The sequence below is a fragment of the Myotis brandtii genome, unplaced genomic scaffold (assembly GCF_000412655.1).
Source record: "Myotis brandtii unplaced genomic scaffold, ASM41265v1 scaffold355, whole genome shotgun sequence".
NCBI lineage: Eukaryota > Metazoa > Chordata > Mammalia > Chiroptera > Vespertilionidae > Myotis > Myotis brandtii.
The window spans coordinates 1,207,309-1,234,476 of NW_005363642.1; the positions used below are offsets into that span (position 1 = coordinate 1,207,309).

At 45.3% G+C, this 27,168-nt stretch overlaps 1 protein-coding gene across 5 annotated transcripts in view; it reads right to left on the minus strand.

Moving 5' to 3' along the window:
* CLEC16A (C-type lectin domain family 16, member A) overlaps positions 1-27,168 on the minus strand; it is a 231,483-nt gene that overhangs the window by 162,895 nt on the left and 41,420 nt on the right. For 3 of the 5 annotated variants that reach the window (XM_005871741.2, XM_005871740.2, XM_014544186.1), the window contains one exon: positions 13,818-14,001. In XM_005871741.2, the coding sequence (XP_005871803.1) occupies positions 13,818-14,001 (184 nt within the window). Of the gene's footprint in view, positions 1-4,780; positions 4,820-13,769; positions 14,002-27,168 lie in introns of all 5 variants that reach the window. The other 2 variants (XM_014544185.1, XM_005871739.2) reach the window with 2 other exon arrangements.

Here is a 27,168-nt window from a genome sequence, read left to right on the forward strand (position 1 = left end):
AGCAATGCAAGCTGCTGTGGGGTCTTGGGCCTTCTTTTGGATGTTCTGGGTCTCTCTGACCCAGCTGCAGTTTGTTAGGTAATTTTAGATTGCAAAGGGCCAAGCCATTCATATGCAAAAGCCTCTGCGCACAGCCTGGGTGGGGCGGGTTCTCAGAGAATCAAGAGGGCGGAGCAAACAGCTATGGCTGATCCTCAGCCCTGCCTTAAGAGGCCCTGGATCTCAGTGTCCCGAGGTAATCACTGCAAGCACCTCTGACTGAAAGCCGCCCTTGAGTTCTGACCGATGCCAGACAGTCCAGTTTCTCCCCGTATGAGTCTGAGTTCCCAGAGACTTGCCTGGAACTGGAGTTCAGAGCATTCGGGAGCTTGTGACTCCCTCCTGATTGAAAAAGACAACTGCGTCCTCAGTTGCCAGCCCTTTCTGCGTGTGCCTCTGTACCTCTGCACTTTACTTCCGTTCCTCCTCTGAGTCTCAGTGTGCTTTTCTCTTTCCTTCTAGTTGTAGAATTTCCACTCAGCCAGCCTTCCTGTGGTTCTGGATGATGTCCGTTTTGTCTTTTAGTTGTATTTTTGAAGTGGTTGTGTGAGGCAGCAATTTCAGGTGTTTACCTATGCCGCCATCTTGGTTTCTCCAACTCCCTGGATTTTATACTTTCTATTTATTGGTTTGTTGTTTCCTGCCTGCTTCCCCCTACTATAATGTGGGTTTCATAAGAGTGGCTGCCTTAGCTGCCTTGCTCCCCACTACTTCTCCAGTGTCTAGTCCAGGGCCTGGCACATGGCAGGTGCTCATAGAGATCTCTGGAATGAACAAAGGAATGACTGGTCTAGCCCCATGTGGGAGGTTCTGGCAGCTGCAACATATATTGGGGTGATCCACAGCCCCACCACCCTTATGGGACTCTCAGGAATGACTGTTTGTGACTATTCTGTGGCGTGGAGGAGTGCACCCCTCACAGGTCCACATGGGCCCGGACCCTGGCAGGGGACGGGAGGCCTTGCTTTCACTAGCCCCTACCCCGACACTGTGGTCTAGAGTCAGATGCCACTGACTGGAGTCTCCCACAGGGCTGTCCCCCAGTACATAGGTGGGGGCTGACATGATTTTTAAGTGGTATGTGGACAAATGTTTTCTTTGCATAGTTGTGCATTTATTTTAATGTGCATTAGAAGAAAATCCCAACTGCACAGAAAATGTGTTCTTTTGGGGGTGTTACTGCTTAGGATGAGGCTAAATTTAAGAAAAAAACAAGTGAGTGGATTCAGAGAACTACTGAGTAAACAGTAGTGCAAGTAGCACATGGATGCAGCAATGAGCAGGAGTTGGTGCCGACTGCTGACTGAGAAAAATCAATCTTTCCTGTCCTTGCACCTTCACCTCCACCAACCTCCTTCAGATGCCCCCCAGCTACCCCTGTCTTCTCCACAGTGGGGTACAAATACCTCGATGGGTATGCAAGATGATTCAATGGGTAGTACCTCTTTTAATTATTCTCATCTTTTAAAAAACCCATTTTGTTGCTTTTATGATGTACATAACATTAGCACAATAACATCAAATGTATAATTTGGGAGATGCATGAGTAAATTATGTATTTACAGTGGAATCTCGATTCTCGAATTTAATTTGTTCCAGAAGGCAGTTTGAGAAGCAATTTGTTCGAAAACCGATCATGTAAATTCAATAATGTAAATTGAATTAATCCATTCCAAACCCACAAATGATTCCCTGTTTTAACCTTTTTTATATACAGGACACATCTAATGTACTGCTTAATCTATAAACACTTCTTTTCTTAAATTTATTGAACCACCCCTTACTAGCCTTAAACGAATCACTTTCAGCACTTGTTCCAGGGATGTCTTTAAGGAGGTGGTATGCAACATCTTTGCTTTTTCATGCATCTTTGCCTCTGAAATGCTATCACTGGTTAACTGCTTTTCGTTTATCTAAACCTTTTGAGCTCAGCATGTCAGCATTTTGAAAAACCCTAACTTAACTCTGGTGCCGTGTCACATATAGAAATTTTTTGATATTTGCAACCATAGTAAAACAAAGATTTATATTTTTGATATTTATTTTATATATTTAAATGCCATTTAACAAAGAAAAATCAACCAAAAAAATGAGTTCGCGTGTCACCTGACACGTGTGTCATAGGTTTGCCATCACTGATCTAAATCAACAACAATTTTTCTACCTCTTCAATAGTGATTGTTGTTTTGTGAGCACTTTCACACCCTTAGCAACATTAGCAATCTTGATGGCCTCATTATGTTGTAAATTGTGCTAATTGTCAACTTCCCAGCAACAAAAACATTCTCTCCTTTGTTGCCTGAGAGACAAGTTTTGTGGTGATGAGGTATCAGCATCAAAGGGTTGTCAGGTGGAAAACTGAAGTTTTGTTCCACAACAGAGACATATTTTCCATGAACAACTTGGTGGAGAACTGAAGTTTGACTGTATTTGTTTGTTTGTGTTTACTAATAGGGTGTGCCAGCAAAGACATCTGAATACTACCAAGGTAGCCTATAGCACCAGCCTCCCACTCTGGTTTCTGTCCTGTCTCCTGCACTACCGCAAGCTCCCCTTCCTCCCAGCCTGGCTGTCCTGGCAGGAACTCAGCTCCAAGGACCCTCCAAGCCAGGGGTCCTCAAACTTTTTAAACAGGGGGCCAGTTCACTGTCCCTCAGACCGTTGGAGGGCCGGACTATAGTTTAAAAAAAAAAACTATGAACAAATTCCTATGCACACTGCACATATCTTATTTTGAAGTAAAAAAACAAAACGGGAACAAATACAATATTTGTATTTGCAGGTGGCCCGCGAGCCGTAGTTTGAGGACCCCTCAGACCGGAGGGCCGGACTATAGTTTAAAAAAAAAAACTATGAACAAATTCCTATGCACACTGCACATATCTTATTTTGAAGTAAAAAAACAAAACGGGAACCAATACAATGTTTGTATTTGCATGTGGCCCGCGGGCCGTAGTTTGAGGACCCCTGCTCCAAGATATGGGGGCAAGCCCTAGCGCCTGGGCCTGAAGAATAAGCCTGCTGTGATGTGGTTGGTCCTTTTCAGTTTCTAATCTCCTCCCTGGACACTATCAGAATTCTGGAGCAGAGGAGAGAGGGGTTAAAGATAAGCCAGTCCAGTGCTCATCGAACTTTGTTAAGCAGTTGGATACTAATTTCGGACACTTTCCTGTGGTACACCACCCCGTAAGCTGATGAGAGCACAGCTGCTCCAGGTAGTAAGTGGTGGGTCCCAAATGTCTCTGAACCACAGGTTCCCTCAAGTGGTGCACAGAGCCCCCTAAAGCTGCTTTATGGAATTCTGAAAACCACTGGTTTGGTCTTGGATACTGTATTTGAGGAAACGGAAACCCAGAAGAGCAGTGACTCTTAATACAGCTAAAAGTAAGAGTGAAAGCCAGGACTGCTCCTCCTCCTCACCTCCTATGACACATCCTGGTACAGGACCAGGCCCACAAGGGCCTCTCCACATAGAACGAGGTGTCCAAACCTCGGCTGGGTCACCCTGGTTCTCACAGCTGCACCGCTATCCCTCCCATATACTCCTGACCCAGCCAGCATAGTTGTGGAGTGAGCTGTTAGATTGACTTAGATTAATTTTCTAGATGAATATAGAACACTTCTTCCAATGCCAAAAGAGTTTTTCCCCAGTGTCTTTTAAACAATTTTATCCAAACAGCTTTTAAAATTAGTGTATGCAAAAGGCTACATGGGCATGCAAGGGTCTCCCCAGATTCTCACTGCTATAAAATAAATTCTATAGCCATCTTTAAAATAGGATTTGACTTTCCTGGTGATTCAGGGTCAATGTGAACCCCTCTTAATGCCACACCAGGACATCTGGCATGGTTCTGCTTAGCCTCCTGTCCCCCCTCCCCCGCCCCGGCATTGACATCATGCCTCCCAGGGTGTGCATGCCATGCTACCGACCGTCACTAGGAAAAACAGATCAGTGGGCTCATGTGAACTCAGATTTCCACTAACAGTCACTGAAAACTCAGGCTCTGATGACAAATTCCCAGGGGGCTCCATCTGAGCCTCTGTTATGAAATCATGAGCCCCCACCCAAACCAGGTTTCTTTTTTGGAGTCTGAAGGAACTGCAACAATAACCTGGCCCTGTTCTGTTCACACTTCAGTCATCTGCCTGCCTTTACAATTTTCCATGTCTCTGTTTAGCCTGTACTATTTGCTATTTATTTAATCACTTTGTTTGAACTCACTTTGTTTACTTATACACATTTAAGAAATTTTTATGAATAAAAAAACTTTTGTAAAGAAACTTTAAAAAAAAGGAAATTAAATAACTATTCTACCCTTCAACAATCCCACTTGCAGGAATTTATCTGGAAGACACACCTCCAGCAATAAGAAAATGCACACCCACAAGGGTATTCACGGCAGTATTATCTGTAATTGCAAAATATTGGAAACTACCTAAATGTCCAAGCATGAGGACTGGCTGAATAAATGATGGTGCACGCACACAGTGCAGCTGTAGAGAGAAATGAGGAAGAACTCCGTGAACTGATACGGAGTGAGTTCCAGAGATACTGCTCACTGAAGAGATCAAGTGCCACTCTGTGTGTAAGAAAGAAGGGAAAACATACATATACACACTTCTTTTTACAAAAAGAAACACAGGAAAGATATTCCAGAAAACAATCAAGTTGCTTATATACAAGAGGTGGGGGGAATGGATGAAAGGATTATGGGAGGGAGGGACACATCTTTAAACATACCTTTTGACATAGTTTTGAGTTTGTTAATATTCCATATATCTAAAAAAAAATTAAATCAATGTGAAGAGAAAACCCTAAACAGAAAAAAAATTTGAAATGCCCACATTTATTTCAAATGAATATCACACCTCTCTGAAGGGGGAAAGAAAGGAAGGAAGGATAGACTAATCCAAGTAGTTTATAAACATAATACTTAACTCTATAAACACAATACTTAATTCTGAAGAATTTTTAGATGTGTTTAGAGGATTGAGAAAATAAGATCTATTGATCTTGTAATGTTGTTGGGAGCCAGAATTCTCACTATAGAGGTAGAGATACAAATCTGAAATGGAGGAAGGCAGGAAACAGCCTGCTGGGAATTGATCAGAACTGGAGGTATTGGTATGAACTTATCTCTAAAATATGTATATGTGCACAAAATGAATAAATGTATATTTTGTGCATATACATGCATATATTTTCTAGCTCTGTCCCTTAAAAGGGCCAAAAAGCCAGACAACCCAGCAGAAATGAGCACATCTAGTAACCAGATCTTGGCTTCTAATTACCATTGCCCTTTGAGAGGAACCAGAGCTTTTCAGAGAAATGCCTAATCCCAGGGATGGGCAGAGCGGACACAAGATGAACCTGAATACCTTGTTATGCCAGAAAGTATAAGGAGTGTTTGAAAAAATGATGGGGGCTTATCACAAGGACATAGCAGCCAGCTTGAAAGGATTCCTAATGGCTAAATCTGGGACAATTTCAGAATCAAATTAATTAAATATAGTAATGAAATATAAACAATTACAAAACTGAAATCCATGAAGCCATGCCAAGAATAGAGAAATAAATAAGTAAATGGAGAGAAAGGAGGAAGCCTATTTACAGTGGAATGTTGAGGGCTGACTTTTAAACATGAAGAGTGCTGGTGTTGGAAAGACAACAGTTTGCTCGCATCCTGGTAAAGGCGGAATCAGGCAAGAATCATCAATGAATGCCAAGTCTAAGGGGGAATTTTAATGAGGCACAGGATATCTACATAATCAGAGGGTCTCCCCAAAGATTGCTGATTAGTTGCAAAGAAAAAATAAAGTAACTGTATGGTGGAGAAACTGGGCAATACCTTAAGCAGGTGACCAAAATTAACATCACCCATGAGGAACAGAAGGACATCCAGGTTTGACACCCCGAGAAAGACATGACGTCACCTATGCCATATTCCAATCAAGAATGCATAACCTCAATCTAATCACAGAGAAACATCAAAGACTGAATGAGGAACACTTTATTAAAACAAAGCGGGGGAGGTTCTGTACTCTTCAAAATGGTCAATGTTGTAAAAGAGAAAAAAAGGTTGTGGAAATGTTCCAGAGTAGAGGAGGCTAAAGAGACACAATGATGAAAGACACGACCTGATTCTAGACTGAATTCTGTACTAGAGGAAGGAAATAGGCTACAAAGGACATTATTAATGAGCCAGTGGATAGACTGGAACATGGACAGCAGAAAACTAGTATGAAGCTGATAACTGTACTGTGGTCATGAAAGAGCATATCCTATTCTTAGCAAATGCACACCGAGGGATTTAGAAGGGAAGGGGCAGGATAAAAATGTTTGTGAGCGAGTGTGTGTGTGTGTGTGTGTGTGTGTGTGCATGTGTGTAGAGACAGAGTTTAAGCAAATAAGAAAGCAAATGGGGTATATTATATGTTGAAAGGTGAAACTGGGTAAAGGGTAAATGGGAGTTCTTTATCCTATTTTTAACTTTTTATAAATCTGCAATACTATTGTAAGCATAAAACCAATAAAAACAGAAAGCAACTGTGAAAGTAATATACACGAAGAATAAATAAAAAGGTACCCAGGCTGCCATGGCTGGTATTTCTCAGTGGTTACAGCAATGGCTCACACAACAAAAGGTCGAGGGTTCGATTCCCAGTCAAGGGCACATACCTGGTTTGCAAGTTTGATCCCTAGAACTGGCCAGGACGCATGCAGGAGGCAACCACTCGATATGTCTCACCTCTCTCTCTCTTCCTCCCTTCCTCCCTCCCTTTCACTTTCTCTGAGAATCAATGGGGGGAAAGTATCCTCGACTGAGGATTAACAAACAAAAAAAAAGGTACCCAGGTACCCAGGTACCCAGGCTGGTTGTGCGCATGGGAAAGGAGAGATTCAGGAATGGGAGAGAGGTGTGAAAGACATGGCACTGAAAACCTCAGGATCCCCTGGAGCTAATCACATAACAAGAATCCTCTCACCACAGTCTTTAAGGCCCACTCTGTCCCACCTAAAAAGATCTCCATACCCCACAGTTGGGACAATGCAAATCTAACATAATCTCTGCATTTTAATAAAGGGGAAACTGAGGCACAGAGGAATTTTTTTTTTCTTCTTTTTTTAGGTGACGGGCCTCTACCCCCACTCCCAGATGCTGTGTAAATTAGCATCTGTGTGGTATTTGTTTCTGGGCCAGGCACCATGGCACATAATCTTGAAGGCTCCAGCAAACCATTACACTACTAGAGTCTTGAGCCTCTGGGAGTGGAGGAACATGCTGGAGGCTGTGATGCTGGGAGATGAAACCCAAATCTCCAGCTCCTCTGGCTTCAGCAGGCTCTGCCCAGGCCCTCCTCAGCCTCTAACATTTCTACAATATCATTTCCCCCAAAGCCTCCAGAGTAGAAGAGGATTTGCACACCCAGGCCTGTAGTAGCAAAAAATTGAAAACTCCTATCCCCGGTTTGCAAAGAAAACAACCCAGTGTCCGTCGGATGGATAAGCAAAATGTGGTCTATCCCCAAAAACAGACTATCGTTCAATCTTAAATAGGAAGGAAATCCTGCCACTTGTTACAATCTGGTTGAACCCCGAGGACATTATGCTGAGTGAAAGAAGACAGTCACAAAAGGAGAAATACTATACAATTCCCTTTATGAGGAACCTCGGGCAGTCAAATTCAGTCAGAGAGACAGAAAGTGAAACAGTGGCTGCTAAGGGCTGGGGGGAGGGAGAATGGGAGTTGTTTAATGAGGACAGAGTTTCAGTTGGGGAAGATGAGAAGAGTTCTGGGGCTGGATGGTGGCGACCGCTGCACAACAGTGTGAATGTACAGAGGCCTAAGGACGCAAGGATGTCAACTTCTGCCTCTCATTATGACAACTGGCCAAATCTATGCGCTTCCCCAACACTCTGACTCTGATTTTTTAAAATAACAGCAACAATTCATCAACTTGCCTGGGATGATGTACATTCTAATCTGATTAATATTTGGTAAATGAAGTACTTTTCAGGGAAATGGCAGGCATGACCTCCCAATAGTCTTTGACTTCACAAATTCCAGGATTTTCTCCATTGCCCTCTGTGTTCTCCATTCCAGCAATCACAGCAGGGGCAGACAACAAACAGAGGGGGAGGGGAGAATAAGAAGGCCTCTGAGAGAAGGTTAAGGGAAGGAGGAGAAAGATGCTCTTGCTGGTTACCTAGGATATAAGGGAAGCAGGGCATGCTACTGGCTGGTTTTAGAGCAGAATTTCAAGAGGCAAAGAGGAACTGGCAACAACAGGGTGTGTATGTGCAGAGTATTTAGGGCTCCCCTTTTCTTGTTTTGTTGTTTTTTAATATTTTACTGAGTAGCATGAGATTGAATTCAGAATGTTTTTCTGGGAAGTTGCTTTTCAGAGGATTTGTCTAAACTGACCTCCAATCCTTCTCCTTATACTAATTAAGCCCATTGGAGAAGTGCGCACTCCCACCTGCTCTGTACAACAGTGTCCAGCCTACCAATCCTTCTCCTCCCTCTAGACCAGTGGTTCTCAACCTTCTGGCCCTTTAAATACAGTTCCTCATGTTGTGACCCAACCATAAAATTATTTTCGTTGACACTTCATAACTGTAATGTTGCTACTGTTATGAATCGTAATGTAAATATCTGATATGCAGGATGGTCTTAGAACAACCCGACTGCCAAAGGGGTCGCGACCCACAGGTTGAGAACCGTTGTTCTAGACACAGACACACACACACACACACACACACACACCTCTCGCTATTCCTTATAGAAATTAACAGGGAAACGGGCCCTCCAGAAACTTGCCAGGTGCACACAAACAAAGTCCCCCCTTACATCTCAAGTACCACTTCCAAGCTCCTCACTCTACTCTCCACCTTGGCCAGGGTTCCTCCTATTCAGTGCTCATGTGTCCCGTGCTAAATGCTGAGGCACTGATGGTCTCATTTCTGATACCCTGAGGACAGGGCATTATGAAGCCCCCTCTATTGATAGAGAAGCACAGAAAGGGTGATAACTTTCCTAGGTTCACACAGCTACTCAGGAACAGACCCGCAGGTCTGGATTCAGACCCTAAACTCCTGACAGCTAGTCCCTGGCTCATCCCAATCAGAAAACTGCTGGGTCTGGGGTTGACTCTGGCTTTATAAGAGGAGTCAGAAATGAGGCCAGGCTCCACTTCATGTCAGGAGAGACTAAAAAAAAAAAAAAAAAAAAAAAAAAGCAAGTTGGGGCTGCAAGCTCCCAGGCTCCCCTCAAGTCCCAGCTGATCTGGCAAGTTCAAAGTCAGTGCTGTCACCTGCACGCCAGGCCCTTGCTGGAATTCCAAGACAAGGGTAGGTAGGCTCTGAAGGTCAGGCTGTGAAATGGATGCCTACCTTTTCCATAGGCCAAGAAACAGAAACCAAATCCTATTTTTCAAACAAGAAGTTCAAATTATTCATTCTCTTGTCTCAGGCATGTTTAAAAGTTATTGCTCTAAGTGAATCTGGAAAGAGACGACTACCCTTTCAGACTGCAGAGCAAGCTAAGACATGAGCACATGTCCAAGCGAGCACTCCTTCAGCTGCAGGGACAAGGGCTCCCTCGTCTTCCTTTCAGTATTCAACTTCTGAAAATTTAGGGGCCCTGTGATTTTCTTGGTTTCAGAATGAGTCACCCATCACACTGAGGCAGAACAAATTTCTTTGCAAATCGGGGATAGGAGTGGAGGGTCCAGGGGAGCACATTCATTTCACACAACATCCTTGTCTGGACTTAAATGTGGAGGAGGTGTGAATTTTGGGTGATGCATTTATAGAAAAAAAAAAAGCACACATATTGATGCCATATTCAAATCAGGTCATGGCAAAATTGTGACTTGCAACCACATGCCTTTTTACTCCTGTGCTTTAAGCCACCCTTTAAAGAAAAGATTTCACCACTAACATGGGGATGGCAGGGTATGCAGGGGGAAACTGGTGTCAGCATCTCTTTATTGAAGAGTCACCTGTGCCCATCTGTTACAGCCAGGCTGTCAATAAGCCCCTAGACCCAGAGACAATGCAAGACGTTTGCTAGAGAAGAGATCATTTGGAGGGGAAAGCCACCTATCCACCTCAGAACAGGAAGGGAGAAGACGGCCCTCGGGGGATGAGGACACTGAATACCGTGGCTTTCTAGGGGAGGGTCCGCTGTTTGTGCTCGCCCAGCATCTAACCCCCTTCTTCTGATAAACACTCCTCATTTTTACTGAGGGAGCCACTGTTGGGAGACACGTGACCCAGGCCTGGCCAATCAGCACAGAACATCCCTTTCCACTGGTGGGCAAGCCAGGCCCATCAGCACCAACAGGCATCAGCCCCCAGGATTCAGCTGCAGCCAGTGGGAAGAAGCAGCTCCCTCTCCACTTGGTGGTAAGTTGGCAGGATGTGAGCCTGGTGCTGCCAATGGTCATCTTTGCACTTGGGTCCAGCCCTGCCTGGTCTCCCAATTACATAAACATAATCACCCCTTTTGCTTCAGCCAACCAGAGGTGAATTTCTAAATCTTGCAAACTCAAGAATACCAACATATCTTCATTTAAAAAGTTGTCCCCCTGGCCAATGTTGCTCTGTGGTTAGAGCACTGGCCCGCACACCAAAGGGTCACAGGTTCACTCCCCGCCACTGGTCGGGGCGCGTGCAAGAGGCAACCAGTTGATGTGTCTCTTTCATATCAATGTTTCTTTCTCTCTCTCTCTCTCTCTCTCTCTCTCTCTACCTCCCCCTCCCTTCCACTCTCTCTGAAGAGCAATGGAGAAAATATCCTTTGGTGAGGATTAACAACAACAACACAAAAATTGTCACATGAATCATATTTTCTATACTCATAATTTCCAGAAAGAAAGAAAGGCCTCAAGCTTGAGAAGACCATCCAAGCAAGGCCCACAGCAAACCTATAAGTCTGCAAGTCAGGTCTCCCATCTCCCAGGCACCTCCCCCATCTACTGTCCTCTGGCTTGAAACTGAATTAGGACATGTGCCTGATGCCCTTCCAAGTCACAGGAATTAACAGCTGTGTGGTTTCATTCAAACACAAACACAGTCGAGGGAAGAGAACACCCACCAGCCGCACCTTCAAATATGAGAATAACTAAGAGATCAAGTATGTGGTTCAAATGCCCCAGAATACAAATCCTGCTGTCCAATAGGTGTCTGTTTGGTGGATGGGCCTGTGGAAATCGTATTTATTTATGGTGAGCTGGATGCACGGTCAAGAAAATAAAAAGGAAAAAAAAAGAAAAAAAAGAAGAAGGTACCAAAATGCTGAGGGGATCATTGAGAGCCAAACAAAACCTCTGGAGAAATTCCTGGGCCCTGTCTGGCACAACCTGGCCAAGTGACTGCCTGGAAAATAGGTTTTTGGAAACTGGTGAGCATTCTCCCCTTACCCGCTGCACAGGGCAGGTGGGCTCAGGGTGCAGGAGTCCTTAACTCAGCGCAACAGCAAGCTGGAACTGCAGCCTGCAGAGCCAGTGAAGCGCCTGTGCATGAGGATGGAGACGCTAGGCTGACTCACTTGGTTGTGTGCTTGAGGCCAACACTGCCCTGTCCACACCACGTTTAGTCACAGCCCAGGCCTGGTTAGAGAGCAGCCCTTAAAAGGACTGGAATGAAAGAGGGTAGCATCTTTCCAAGACAAAATTGACGAGAACACAAAGTACAAAATGGGGTAAAGTCATCCCTTGCCCCCTGATGTGGCTACAGGACAGCTAAATCTAGCACTTAAGCTGACAATTTGCTCCCAAGTTGTTGTTTTTTAAAAATCCGAATGATCCAAATAAACAAACAAGTATGGCTTCCCTTGTGTTTGCCCCTCCCCCATGCCCCTTCTCTAAAGTGATATATGTTGGTAAAGATTTTCCGAGCCAAATGAGAATTTCTAAACCAAAATGCTTACTACACACTTTGAACAGAAATAAAAGCATACTGGAACTCTAAGCCTTAAAAAGAGGGCCAGGTGGCACCAGAGAGATGTTTTGGAGATACTTATCGAAATGTGATCGTGGCATTCACTGAGAGCTGCCAAGAAAATCAGAATGGGGCCAGTGGTGTGGGGGCGGGGGCGGGCTTTGGCTGCATAATTGCAGCAAACTTCCCCAAACAAGTGAGTTCCCAGTCACTGATTTACTGAGCCACTCTGTTTCCCAGCTTCAGACGCCTGGGACTAGGGGCTCACATAGTCCAGGCAGATGGGCCGAAGAGAGCTGGCTTCAGAGCAGCCACTGCTAGCCCAGGACCTCACACCCCCAGCAGACCACAGCCGAGAGCCAAAGAGAGCCCGTGCCTGTCCTAGGGGGTGTGGTGGGAATTCAGTTCTAGCAACCAGAGCCCCCAGCCCACTTCCACCCCATCACCTTTTTCACCCCGAATGTTCAGGGCTGTGGCCAGGGACCCCATCTGTGTGGCTGTGTGCCCGGCCCATGACACAAGGAACTGGACAGTTTAAAGTTGCTTAATCCCAGAGCAGACCATGCTCTCCATATTAAGAAGGTCTTAACATCTATAAGAGGGAGGTGAAAAATAAAACAGAATCATTCCTGACAAAGGCAAAAAAGAGGACTGAACTATTCTGCTTATTTAGCCCATAGGGAGCAAACACAAGTGTACCTCACTCTAAACACATGGAACTTTAAAAAAACTTAAAGCAAGAATCCAAGGGACTATATTTCATTATTTGATTACAAGAAACAAATCTTATTAAAAGCATGTAAGTTCATTAAACACTCCCCACTTTTCTTCCTGCAGTGCAAGGAAGAATGACTTCTGTCAAAAATAATAATCCAGGTTATCATGAATAATAAGAACAGCAATAATGATAAAAATGATGATGATAACAACAGTAGTAATAATAGTAGTAGCAGCAAATATTTATGACACAGGCCAAGCACTGTTCTGTGCATGTTACATACATGTATTAACACATTTAATTCTTGTAGAAAAAGTAAATGCTATTTGTTACCTTCTTTTTACGGATGGGGAAACTGAAATACAGATTAAGGGTACAGAACCCTGCCCAGCCAGTGTGGCTCAGTGGGTTGAGTGTCATTCCATGCACCAAGAAGTCGTCGGTCCAATTCCCGATCAGGGCATGTGCCTGGGTTGCAGGCTCAATCCCCAGTAGGGGGCATGCAAGAGGCAGCAGATCAATATTTCTCTCTCATTGATGTTTCTATCTCTCTCTCCCTCTCCCTTCTTCTCTCCCTAAAAATCAATAAAATGTAAAAAAAAACAAAAACAGAACCCTGCTCCAGGTTACCCATCCAGTGAGGGCAGGCCTTATACCAGATCTACCTTCAACTGGCGGGGTTGTTTAGAGCAGCGATTTTTAACTGGAGTGCTGCAAGAATTTTTAAAACATGCAATACCTGACTAATCAGTGGCACTGACCTCTTTCCCCTTAGACTTTCAAGTAAAAAAATAACAACAGCCAACACAACAAATAGCTGTCTAGTGTTCAAATATTACATTTTTTTTTGTCAGATGGGCAAAATATATATTTTGGTGTGCTGTAGAATTTTAGTAATTAGTTTATGTGTACCATGAGATGAAAACGGTTGAAAATCACTGGTTTAGAGTGAGGTACACTGGTGTCAGGAATGAAGAGAAGCACCCACTGACACAGGGGGGACCAGACACAAATGACAGCCTGGCTCGCAGTGGGCAGCAGGGCAGCGTTCACGGGCGCACTCACCTTCATTCTCCCCACTCGTCTTGATGCCTTTTGAACCACCCTCTGTACCTTTAGCCTTCTCGGCGTCATCTTGGGCATCCTCGGTGGGCCCTTTCTCCTCGTCTTCTTCCTCCCCGACGTTTTTGTAGTTGGGTCTCTTTTGCACCCGCCGCTTGCCCTTGTGCTTGTTCATTTCAAGGGACCGCTCGAGTGTTTCGGTGGGTTTAATAAAGCACCGAATGCTGGGCTTGGCCTAGAGAAGTAGAACCGAGATAACAGACGGATTTGAACCTTTGCATCTCACTGGAACCTATCAAGCTGTCTGAGAGTTTCTGCCCCAAGAAATTCATTTCCAAAGCAACGAATGCTACCTCCTAGTTGTTATTATGACTATTATTAACACCATCATTATTAAGTAATCAATACAGTAACACCAGCTAGCATTTACTGCCCACGGTGCTAAGTCAGAAACTGCACTTCGCCAACATCATCTCCAGTGTCCCAAAGTCAGTCATTTGCATTCAAAACTGCGAACACTTGACGGTATTTTGTACGTGCCAGATGTGTTCTAAGGGCTCTGACGATATTTCCTCATTTAAACTTTACAACCCCAAGAGGCAGTACTAGTGTTATCCTCATTTTACAGATAAGGAATCTGAGGGCCAGAGATGTTAACTGACCACCCAAGGTTGCACAGCCAGGAGGAGGAAAAACTGGAATTCAAACCCACATGCCACCTGCACAATTTGTCTTAACTACAGCACACTGTTATTGTTATTAACTCTTATTTAAATAAATTTGTTTTAAAAGAAACTGTGTATCACTAAAGGAAATGGAACACCAGTGTACCTTGCTATTATAAAAATAACAGAAAAGAAAAGCAAGGTAACTGAATGAGCCAAACGTTGGCTTTCTTTAGAAGGGGAGCAGGTATCAGCAAGGCATTAAAGCTCATTCCCAAAGGAAGTTTAGCCCAAAGAACTTTTCCCTAGAAAGTCAGAAGGCTTCTAAGAGAAATGAAGGCCTGTTGTGGCACCAGTGGTTCATGTCCCATATTCTGGAAAACATGGCTTATCTCAGTCCTTATAACAACCAGGAGATATAGGGATTATCAGTCCCACTTTATAGATGAGAAAATAGAGGCTCAGAAGTGTTTAGTGACTTGCCCAATGTCACACCGCTACTGAGCAGAAGAGTCAGAATTTCAATAGAAGCTTGCCCAATCCCAACCCCCAAGCTCTTCCTAAAATAACAGTGCTTCACCAGGAGCTCAAACTCCATTCCATTTAGTACTCTCTAAAAAGTATTTACCTGCAAATGGACCAGGACTAGAAAGGGGCAAAGTCAAAAGAAAACAGCCTGATTTGTTTGGGGCAGGGTTCTCATGGAAGTCTTTTTCTCTTTCCAGGGTCTGGATGATGTTCAGACATCATTCTGTCATTTAAAAAGGGAAAAGTTTTCAAGTAAACTTTCCCATTATCTTGATATGGTTTATCCATCTTCTGAATTTACCCCAAACAACGACCAGCTGTATTCTGGGGGCCACTGTATCTTGCCAATAAGTAGAATGTGCTCAAGGAACACAAATTAATTTCAATAACACTCAAAACAAAACGTAATTGAAAGCTAAATTAGCATCCAAATACAAACATTAATTTTTATTTACCCACTTAGGATTATTCATCCACAAAAATGACAAATCAATTGAGACATGATTCTAGTGTCCAGGAAACCCAGATAGCGAATTACAGACACCACCCACCAAGAGCCCAGGGCATTCAGAGTGAGTGCACCGCTTGACAGACAGCATCCATCAGAGCCCACGTGGGATGCCAAGTGATCAAATGTAGCCCCAGATGTCCCCCATCCTCTCATAAAGGACCTGAACCCGGTAAGTTAGGGCCCCGAGATGAAGTGACAGCTTCCTCTGATCAACGCTTACTCCCTGTGAAAGCTAGAGCATGCCATACATAACCAAAGCTTTCAGAAGCAGAAAACCAAGACCAAACACGGAGCAAAACACCACCCAGTTAGAAGTTCTGAGCAGAAATTCACAAAGGTGGATGAAGAAAACTCGCCCTGAGCTCTGTGTGGATGCAGATGCACAGAACAATGGACAGAACTAAGGGAAGTAAGACGGCGCGCACAAAGTCCAGGGCTGGTCCAAGCTGTGTAAACTGTAGCTGAACTCCACCTTGGCTATGGGGCCTCTCTGACCTTCAGGTTCCTGGTCTAAAACATCAGGAAAGTAATTCTTACTTAAAATTACTAAATGAAATCATGGACATAAAGTTCCTTTCAGAGCCTGTCAATACAGTAAGCATTCAACATAAGAATGATAAGTTACCTTCCTTTCCCTGACTACATTAAAAAAAAATCAACTATGAAAATGAATTTTAAAACTTTCCAAAGGGATCTGCTTTTCTCGGTGATCGGGGAGTGGAAGAAGGGAAGGCATGCTTGCTGGGGAAATTTCAAACCTTTAAGATGTAACCTACCTAGTAAGCTGCTGGAAATAACCTAAATGTCCATCAATGGGGAGTGGTTAGGTAATTACGGTCTGCCCATAGCGTGATGGACTGATACAGAAACAGCACTGGGATGAAAAAGCAAGAAGAAGGGACACAGTGGGGCCCGTTTCAGGTAAAGGCTCCAGTTGGAAACACAATTTTTCTTGGAAAGCTGCGTTAAGAATATGAAAATATTAAGATTTCATCTTTGAGGAAAGAAGGAGGCGGTACTGTGTGTGCCCAGTCACACAAGTGCACTTACATTTTTCATTTCTGTGCCTTTCCATTAGGTTTGAAATTTCTAATCATGCATGCATATTAACTTTTGAAAAAATTCAACAAGGATCATCTGGATATTGGAATTATTTTCCCTCTTTCTCTTCTATATTTTAAAAAGTCTGATTTTTTTTGCCCTAGCTTGTTTGGCTCAGTGGATAAAGTGTCGTCCTATGGACTGAAGGGTCCCGGATTCAATTCTAGTCAAGGGCTCGATCCCCAGTAGGGGGCGTGTAGGAAGCAGCTGATCAATGATTCTCTCTCATCATTGATGTTTCTATCTTTCCCTCTCCCTTCCTCTCTGAAATCAATAAAAATATTTTTTAAAAATAGAAAGATTTTAAAACCTGATTTTTCCCCCCTTAGTATTAACAACATCAAAACCTGGCTGTGAAACAGGCAGAGATTCGAGATCATTCCTGCTGCTCTATTCAAGACTTTGTGGCTGCCAGCCTCCCAGGAATCTCTTTGTTACCCTGGATAATTCCCGATGTTACAGATGGAAAGCCCCCAGGAGAGGGGTCCTGGTCCAGCCCACTCCCACTGAGTTCTCAAGACTAAACTAGGTGCCTGGAACAGGGCAGGGCCTCGATGGGATGGGCTGTTGAGTGAATTCATGGCTGCCTGTACTATACTGTATCCAAAGTGCAGGAGAGAACAAAAAAAGAAGGGAGGAAGGAAAGAAAAAAGTTGCCCAACACCCTCAGGAGCTGAACTTCCCACAGAAGAAAAGCAGGTGTGATGAAACTAACCAAAAGTGGCAAAGCCTACTTATCAGTAAAAAATCAGGCAGCTTGGGATTTTCTTCGCATAAAGAAAGCACACCACACGTTCCTCAGAGAAGAGTGTTCTGAAATAAGGTCTGTTTCCCAGAGGCCGCAGGTGGGGTTTCACTAAGGCTCACCTCCTAGGGACCAGGAGCCTGAGCTGTGGGAGGAGCGTTGAGATCCTGGGCCCTGCTTACTGACCACAGATTGGGCCAGTGCCCAATTGGGGGGTGCAGGAGGGAAGCCTTGGGTTCTGGCTGGCATTTAGACTGGTTTCTGGGGTCAGAGCCAGCTGAAGGCCAACAATGTGATTTCAGGGGTGGCCTAAGGGCTAACCTGCTCCCTGAAGTGTCTGCCCCTGCCTGCTGGTTAATGATGCCTTCCACCAGCCTTCATCCACCCAACCTAAGGCTTTGGTCCTTGCTTAAAAGTTGAATACTTGAGGTGACTTCCCAGAGGTCGGAGATAACTAAGGCCTTTTAGGTGCTGCAGGATCTGAGAGCAGGTCCTGCAAGGGCAGCAAGAGGGGTCAGGAGCAAGGAGTCAGGAGGAAGGATGGAAGCACGCAAGGCCCGGGTGTCTGAGTGAATGAGGAGAGGCAGCACAGCTGATGCCCAGATGTCAAACAGAACGTCCTCCTCAAGGTCTGGGTCTGCTCCCTATAAGGCATTTTTGCATTCAGGATCTCATTTCAGCCCCATGGCAGCATGTGATGGAGTTGCTCTGACTGCACGTGATAAAGCTAGTTACAATCAGTCAATCAAGGATTCTAAACAAAATTATAAATGTAAAACATGTACATATATCTCATGTTTTCCTGTGTGGATAGATATCTGCAAGACATTACACCAAGCAAGGTCTAGAAGGATATAAAAACTGAAAATAGCGGTTCCTTCTGAGGATGATACTAATGTTGGGGGAACTTTCACTTTCTACTCTAGTTGCTTCCGTTTCATTCAGTTGTTTTACCCCAAGAAAGTATGACCAGTGCCATTTAAATGTAAAGAATATCTTGAAGGCATGCACCTAAATGCCACTGAACTGAATACTTAAAAATGGTTAATCCATCGTAAGTGGTATTTGTTATATGTATTTCACCACAATTTTTTAAAATGCCTTTACAATAAAGGCACCTCTGAAAATTAGAATGGTGATTAGCTGGGGGAGGGGAGTGTTGGTTACAGACCGAGAAGGAGCTGCATCGATGACAGAAATATTTCCTAGCTTGACCTGAATTACACACAAATGTGATTATATTACAAGGCCATCAAGCAGTACACATGAGATACTGCACTTTTATTTACATTATCCCTCAATTAAAACAACAACATTTACCTAAAGGATTTTCAAATTTTTTTTAAAATATATTTTATTGATTTTTTACAGAGAGGAAGGGAGAGGGATAGAGAGTCCGAAACATCGATGAGAGAGAAACATCGATCAGCTGCCTCCTGCACACCCCCTACTGGGGATGTGCCCGCAACCAAGGTACATGCCCTTGACTGGAATCGAACCTGGGACCTTTCAGTCCGCAGGCTGACGCTCTATCCACTGAGCCAAACCGGTTAGGGCTACCTAAAGGATTTTCAATGAAGTCAGATTGTCGTAATGCCCTAATACAGTGGTCGGCAAACTGCGGCTCACGAGCCACATGCGTCTCTTTGGCCCTAATCCAAGCTCGGAGCCAATCAGACAACTTGGGAAGCTGGGTTCACTGCAGTCACCAGGGGACGGACCTAGTCACTCACTGAGCCCTACCTAGACACCAAGTGCTGGGCTGAGAGCAAAGAAGCCAAGACCACGCCTTCGCAGTGCTCACAGTCCAGCCAGGAGCAGGCACTGTACTGTTGTGCATCCCAGGTGGAAACTAGGCAAAAAAGGTCATTGGGGCACAAAGGAAGGAGTGGAAACTGTGCCAGGCAGGAGGGTGGGGGAGGGGACAGTTAAAAGGGCTTCTCGGAGAAGGAAATGACTGATGGAGTCTTGCATATTAACAATTCACCAGAACACTCGGGAACGGAAGAGAACACGAGGAAGGACAGCTCAGAGCTCCAGCCTGTATTTGTCTAGGCCAGGGTCACCTGGAACGGTGTGCTTGGTGATCGCTGCGGTATCCGGGGACACAATGTGCTTGGCCAGCTCCCCAGATGGCAGCATGCACATGGGAAGTCAGGAGGTGGCGCTGGGCCAGCTGGGCAGCTTCTCCAGCCAGCTGTTCATGAAGGAGCTCATGCTGCACATGGCCTGGGAAGTGATGTTGGGGTGCTCCTGCCTCAGCACCTGGCAGACAGTGCTGGGTGGGTTTCTTTGTGCCTACTCAGTGGTGCAGTGGGAAGGGGAGAAGGCAGTGGCTGGGGAGTGATGAGGAAAAGGATTGAAGGAACACCAGGCCGAATCTTGGTTGAGAAGGAGGGAAAAAGAGACTGGTGGCTAGAGGGGGCACAAAGGGAAAGGACAGGTGACATGGCCCCGGAATCCGACCTGGATCTATAGGAGTGGCCACAATGATGACGGGAAGGAAGCTCACCTTCCAGGCTCTCCCAGGCTTAGCTCACTCACCTGAGGAAGCAATGAAAATCTTTTTGTTCAAACAGCTCTGCTAAGGGATTAGAACTAAGAGAAAGGTTTTCCCCTAAGAAAAGAGGCAGCCATATTGACTAACAAAAAAATGCTCAACATAAGGGCAGATCTGAGCTTAGACCTCAGACCTGCTTACTGGCCAAGTGACCCTGATCAAATCCGACTCACTTTCCTCATATGTAAAACAGGGACAAGAGCAACTCCATCACGTGCTGCCATGGGGCTGAAATGAGATCCTGAATGCAAAAGTGCCTGGCATACTGCCTGCCACAAAGGGGCACACTTGAAATAGCCATTTACCTTCCACCTTGGCAAACAGATCTCGAGGATGGAAGACATGGAGGGGAGGGGCTAACCTTTAAAAAACAATCACACTCTCTGTTTTAAACTTGACTCCCTACCAACTTACTGTTCACCGGCTTTCTGGTTTGTTAGCAGCCTAGACTCCCCAAGTGCTCGCGGGCACTGGCCAACCTTCCCAACCTCCAGCCTTGGGGCTGGGACTGGTGGGGTGTCCAGCAAACACGGCATGGGATCGTCAGGGACACGGAAGCTGGAGCCTGGGCTTGGTGCCCCACTCACCTGATCTGAGTCCTGGCTGCGCTGCTCACTACCTTCTCCTCTATGGGCCTTAGTTTCCACGTGCATCAAGTGGGCCTCAATTAGCATTCCCCCATCTAGGGCTGCTGTGTGGTGGCAAGAGGTAGCACACTTTCTTGTTATTTTTTGTAATAACAACGATCAGCAATACCTAGCGAGCATCTGAAATGTGCCCAGCACATACCGACTCACTTTACCCTCCAATTGATTGGGGCAAGGAGCTGCAGAGAGTGTAGGACTTGTCAGCCCGGGTCACCAGCTAGTGAGAGCATAGCCAGGATTAGAACCCAGGAAGTGTAGCTTTAGGCGCCCTGTGTTCAAACCTTCTGCTGCACTGCTCATTCATCCCCTGCAACAAGCACTTGCTGAGCTTCCCAAGGTGGGCCAGCCCCCAAAGGACTGGTGTAAAAGGCATGACACTAGGTCACACTAATCAGAGGAGCAGGCAGCCAGAGCTCAGAGACAGTTTACGTACCACCCATTAGGTGGTCCTCTGACCTATCATATGGCCGACCACAATGTATAGCTGTTTCCCGTTTTTGTCTCATATACACAGAGCTTCCAATGTCATGGGGGTCACAGTGGCCCAGGTTTACACCAAACATAACAATGGCACTGCAGCGTGGCTTTGCAACTGGCTCAGAAGAAAATGGGCTGATAATTGCAGCAGAGTGAGCCTCTTCTCATTCCAGAATGAGGTGATCAGCAAGCACACATCAGACAGAATAAACTCCAGCGTGATGTATGGGTGGGAGTGCTACATGCCAAACCCTGAGTAATGTGGGGCTGCTGAACCAAAGCCCAAGCGCGTGTCCAGAATGCACAATTGCAACCGCATCAGCGAGGCGTCTGGGCAACGCTGCCAAATTTAATGGGGAAAATAAAACACAGCGAGGGGGGAAAACATGAAGAGGTAACAGGCCACTTCCATTAACAAGAGGAGCATGGCATTCTTTTCCATGAATTGGCCAATTATCAGGGAGCATTGTAGCAGCAGAGGCATAACCCAAAGAAATGTCCATTTATCTGTAATCAAAAGAATCTTAGAGCTCAGGAGACTCGCACTGCACACTCGCTCAGCACTCCTAGTGAGAAAGCAGGTAACACAAGACAGTGCTGTGACTTCCTAGAGAGCAACCTCTGAGGTGTTGCTGGGTCTGCAAGAGACCAGCCTCATCCCGCTAGCCTATCCCACTCAAGGTCATCTTCTCTGTTCTCCTCAATGCCACATCGGGCAGTCAATCAAGAGCTAATTAACTGCAAGATATTTATGACTGAAGAGGCATGTTCAACACTTGTGCAAAATAAAATGTACTCTTTCATTAGACATACCAAGCACGTATTTGGTATTTCCTTGTCTTGTTCTCTAAAAAGAGATAATGGACTGTGAAATATTGGTGACTCTCAGGTACCCAAAACATTCGGTCTACAGCTCTACATTTCATGCTAAACTGGAAGTGACTATCATTGCAGATGGTGACATAGGACACAAAATGGAAAGGGCATGAAGATTTGGGGCTGGACACCTGTAATCCCTGCAACTGGGTGACAACAGAATGATCACCTAACCTCGGGGGGTGTCGGCTTCCTCATGCAGAATGTGAGGTAACACCACCTCCCTCTCTGGGTTATTATGAGCCTTTGCTCTTCTTCCTCAAGATTACTGTGGCTATCTGGGATCTTCTGTGGTTCCAACCAAACCTGTTTCCAATTTCTTCCTAGATCCAATCTTAAATCTGTGTTGACACATTTGTTTATTGCTTCTTCCAAGTAGAATGTCGGAACAGGAACCTCATCTACCTTGTTCATCCTGTATTCCCTGAGGCAGGGAATGTGTGGGTGCTCCAAAAATCCTTGTGGGAGGGAGAAAAGGGGAGCAAGCCAACCAGCCTGGCACACAGCAAGTGCTCAACAGATGAGCACTGCTCTCACTAAGGAATGGCCCATCCAGAGTTTATGTGTCACCCAGAATGATATTGTTTGAGTTAATTAACGTACTTTTCCCCCCTCCTTTGCTCATGAAGCTTTTGAGAATCTGTCCCCATGCCTGGCTGGAGGTTACCAGGAAGGTCCCCGAAGTAAGATTATGAGCACTTAGGTGAGTGGGCAATGGGCAGTCCCTCGGGGCAGCCAGGGCCTCAGAACTCACTGGGGAAACCCCACTAACCATCTCCTGGGATGCGTTCCACCCACCTGCCATGTCTATCCCACCTGCCACGTCTACTGTCAGTCAGGCAATGGGTGACTCACCCACTCCCCTCCCAGCCCACTGGCATTAAATCGCAGGAGCACAGAGAGAAAAGTGAATGGAGTGACCCATGTGCAGCCCTTCAGCCTCCTATCAGGCAAAGCACCCCAAGCAAAACCAAGTTTCCTGGCGGAGGACTTTGGTACTGACCAAGACTGCATTTCCTTGGCTCAGCGACAAGGTGTTTGATTCCCTCAATGAGATTCGTTATTTCAAGACAATCGATATCTGCTACGGGAACCATGCTAAACACTGGGGACACAAAAGTTATGATGTTCTCCCAGTAAAAACTTTCAAGTCCTCCAATGACTACCAAGGTGCCATATACCTTGGACCCTCATCCCCTCCCTACTACTCGCTCTGCCTCAACACTCTGCTCCTTTCTGTTGCTCTAACACACTACGCCCTGGTCTTTGCACTGGCTGTTCTTTCTGGCTGAAATGCTCTTCCTCCAGATATCTACATGATGTGGTCCCTCACTTCCTTCAAGTCTTTGCTCAAATGTCACCTCCTCAGTGAGGCCTGGCCTGGCCCCCCAGGGAGAACTGCACCCACCCAGCATCCTGGCACTGCGCCTCCTCTCTCTGCTTCACTACTGCCGCTTTTCTAGAGCACCTCCCGCATGCTAACATGCTGTTACTAAAGTGTTACTGTTCCCCTCGATCTCTCCACTACAACAGATGCTCCGGGAGGTCAGGGGTCTTTGTTTTTGTTCCTGGTCTATCTCCTGTGCCTAGAACAACCTGGTACGTGCTCAATAATTTGTTGACTAGATAAATGAATAATGCTGACCCAGCTTCAAGGTACTCAAAGTCTAGTTAAAAACTCAAATGCCCAAAAGAGCCAGGCTGCTGATGAAAACTGACAAAGCCCCAGGGCAGAGACACCAGAAGTGGTGGATGCCTCATTTTTCTGTCCTCATCCTGGATTTTCCCGATTTTAGCAGAAACCTGGAAGACGTCACCAATGGCTCAATGTAGACCACTCTCAGTGCAGACTCATTCAGCAGGGGGCATGGCACTACCTCACACCCTTCTCCAGCCTGTGGCCACCCTGGCCCATTCTGTGTCATGCTTCCAGGCAGACACAGAAAAGCCAGCTAGAGTCTGAGTCACAGAACCTTCTCCACCCCCACCCCACTCTGCCCACTCCGTTTTTCCCTGTTGGCTTCTCCAGGGTGTGACCATTCCATCCAAGAACCCCTGGCCCTTGTCTGACTCAATGAACCGGAAGCAGCATCCCTGAGCCCTCAGGTCCAGTCACCTGTAGCCCCGGCTAAATAAAGGCTGTCCCTCCGTGAACCTCTATTCTATGGGACTTTTATTAGTTGTCCAGCCCCACTTCCTGTGCAGAAGGAAGGGAGAGGCGACTGTTTGTAGGAGATCTCTTATCTACAACGATGCCCTACTTGATATGTGGAACGTGCTGCACCTGGGATTCTCTTGGATTCTGTTAAATCCTTTTACATGTGACCCAGAGCTGCCGCACTCAATACCTCTGCAGGCAACAATGGTGCCTGGGAGCTGCAATTCCATTGAGGGATTATGGATAGACCACAACGGCCCCTGCAAAAAGGGAGAATACACATGAATTCTCATTCTTTTGCGGCAATGCTTACAACTGTGGCAAGTAAGGCCCTTGATTTATAGAAGCCTATTTTTTCCCCTTCGGTGTTCACAATCAACCGTCTCCCTGAAGCCTATTACACTCTCAGGAAGAAGAATATCTGTTCCTTCAGAACCAGCACTGACTAACCAGGGCTCACAAGTAAGGTCAGGGTCACTAAAGGATTTGGGGGAACTCCAATCCGGGGGTCTATTCTGCCTGCTGCATTCAACACACGGGAGGCTCTGCTGCCGTCTAACTCAAACCTGGTGTGGAGAGAGCCCTGAACATGCAGCCCCAAGGCCCTGATGCTACTTCTGCAAACACACAGGTCAGAGAAGCGAGGCTGCTATTACTTTCTCAGCTGCCGGCTCCACAGGCCATGTCCTGGCAAAGTGTTCTGCCAGCAGAGGGCCCAGCTCCCAGGAAGGATGGGTGTCACGCAGAGAACAGGCAGCTAACATTCTAGGTATAAGCTCAACCCTTAGTGACCCCGGAGAATCATCTGGTGACCATCACAACTGGTTGAAATGATGTCTACAGACAGTCAGCATCCTCATTTTGGGACAAACAAGCCTATTTTGCCCGAATTCTTCCCCTTTCTGAATTCATAGCCAGCCAATGCACATGAATTGGTTAAGTATTTGCACTTTCCAGAGATCATGTATGAGGCTGGCTGAATCGGAGGGCCCTGAATGTACACTGAGAGCTCAGACCACTGCCACTAAATGGCCATTTTCTATTAGTGCTGTCATCATGTTGTCATTGTTGCTACACTTGGCCCTCCATGCCTTTGTGTCTGATCATAAGGCACCTCCCTAAGGGTGCACTGAGTGTGCCTCTGTTAATCATACCAAGAAGAAAGGTCCCAAGTAGAGGACACAGGGTTGTACTGCAGCCTCAGAAACTAAGATCATGATAATGATAACATCTAATATGTATGTCTTGATGTGTGCCAGGTTTTGGAATAAGCATTTTATGCTGCATTTAATCCTCTCTAAAAATCCCTGTTTGTTACTCTAACTGCAGAGGTGAGGAAACTGAAGCTGGGAGACGTGGACTAACTTGCCCCAGGGATCACCTAGTGCAGTGATGGCGAACCTTTTGTGCTCGGCGTGTTAGCATTTTGAAAAACCCTAACTTAACTCTGGTGCCGTGTCACATATAGAAATTTTTTGATATTTGCAACCATAGTAAAACAAAGATTTATATTTTTGATGTTTATCTTATATATTTAAATGCCATTTAACAAAGAAAAATCAACCAAAAAAATGAGTTCGTGTGTCACCTCTGACACGCGTGTCATAGGTTCGCCATCACTGACCTAGTGCAATGAGGTGCTGGCATCCGAGGAGCCCAGGGAGTCTGGCTCCAGAATCCACTCCACTAGACTGCCTCTTACAGTGGAATGTGGAACAGCACCAACAGCAACCCACTCTCACACTCCTTCCCCAAAGCCTTCCTGTGAGCAAAGAGAAGGTGGCATGTGAGGGTTAGGTCCCAAGGCTATTTCTGTTCTGAGAGTCATTATGAGCATCACGAGGGCCCTTGTGAGCCCATCACCAGTTCACCCATTGAGTCATTCATTTCTGCAGTGAGTGCCCACTGAGCTTCTCTGGCAAACCCCATGATGGCATAAGCGATGCGGGCATCTCCAAGACATCCCATGGGGGATAGGAAGCCCAGTGAGGGCAGGGGTCGTGTTCTTTTTTTTGGGTTTTTTTTTTGTGCACCCTTGAATCTCTGATGAGGAATGAATGAATTAATGAATGCAAGAACTATCTATTCCTCGTATAGACCCCCACAGAAACCCAGGATGAAAAAAGTCCCTACTTAAAGAAGAAAAAAAAAAGTACCTATAGGTCACAAGGCATATCCCATAATCTAATCTATACGTTCATATTGCCAAGAATAATGAGATGTTAGCAGTTTCAGAATTAGTGTTCTCTTACTCTATTTCCCTGACAAGAAACACACTATCTGCTCTGCATTAGAAGTATAGCAAGAAATTATCCCTTAGCAGGAACCATATTATTTTAATGCACAGATGAATTTCAATTAGACATTTATCTAACCATGCTGATGTATTTTAAATTTAACCCTAAATTACAGACTTTTCAAATAACTCTGCTCTTCCCTCTGCTTCTCTCTCTTCAATTTTGGTTTGGTTTTGTGAAAGGTCTGCTGGTAAAAATGAAGCAATACCAGTAACTTATCTACAAATTACGGGAAGGAGAAAGTAGGTTAAAAAAGACCAAGAAACTTAAAACAAGTATGACCAAACCACATCCGAGTTAGGCAGGAAACAATAGGAGACTGTTCTTGCTCAGAGGGAAGGAAGGTAAATCTTACCAGGACTATTGTCAAACAAGTCATAAATGAGATTTACCTCCACTTTTCCCAAATGTCATCAGAATACAACAAACTTTGATTTCACACCCAGGGAAAGGCAAAAACCGGAAGTAGAAAGTTGACACTTTCACTTGGGATGGCAATTCCTTCCATGCTCAGAAAAATCTCATTTTCAGTTTAGGAATCCCCCACAATGAACACTGTGCCTCTATCACATTGAAGGAACAACCTCCATCCCAAGCAGAGGCCATAGGGAAAAAGAACAAATCTCCTCAATTCTCCCTCTGATTAGATGGTTTGACTACAGTGGGTATCCCAAGCTGAGAAATCACCAGTAACTTTCTGCAATTAGCTTTTGCTCAAACAGTAAACCCCATGTCTCAATGTCAATATCCTGCTTGCGGTACTTAAAGTTTTGCAAGATGTTATCAATGGAGGAAAACTAGGGAAAGGGTATTATTATTTCTTACAAGGGCATGCCA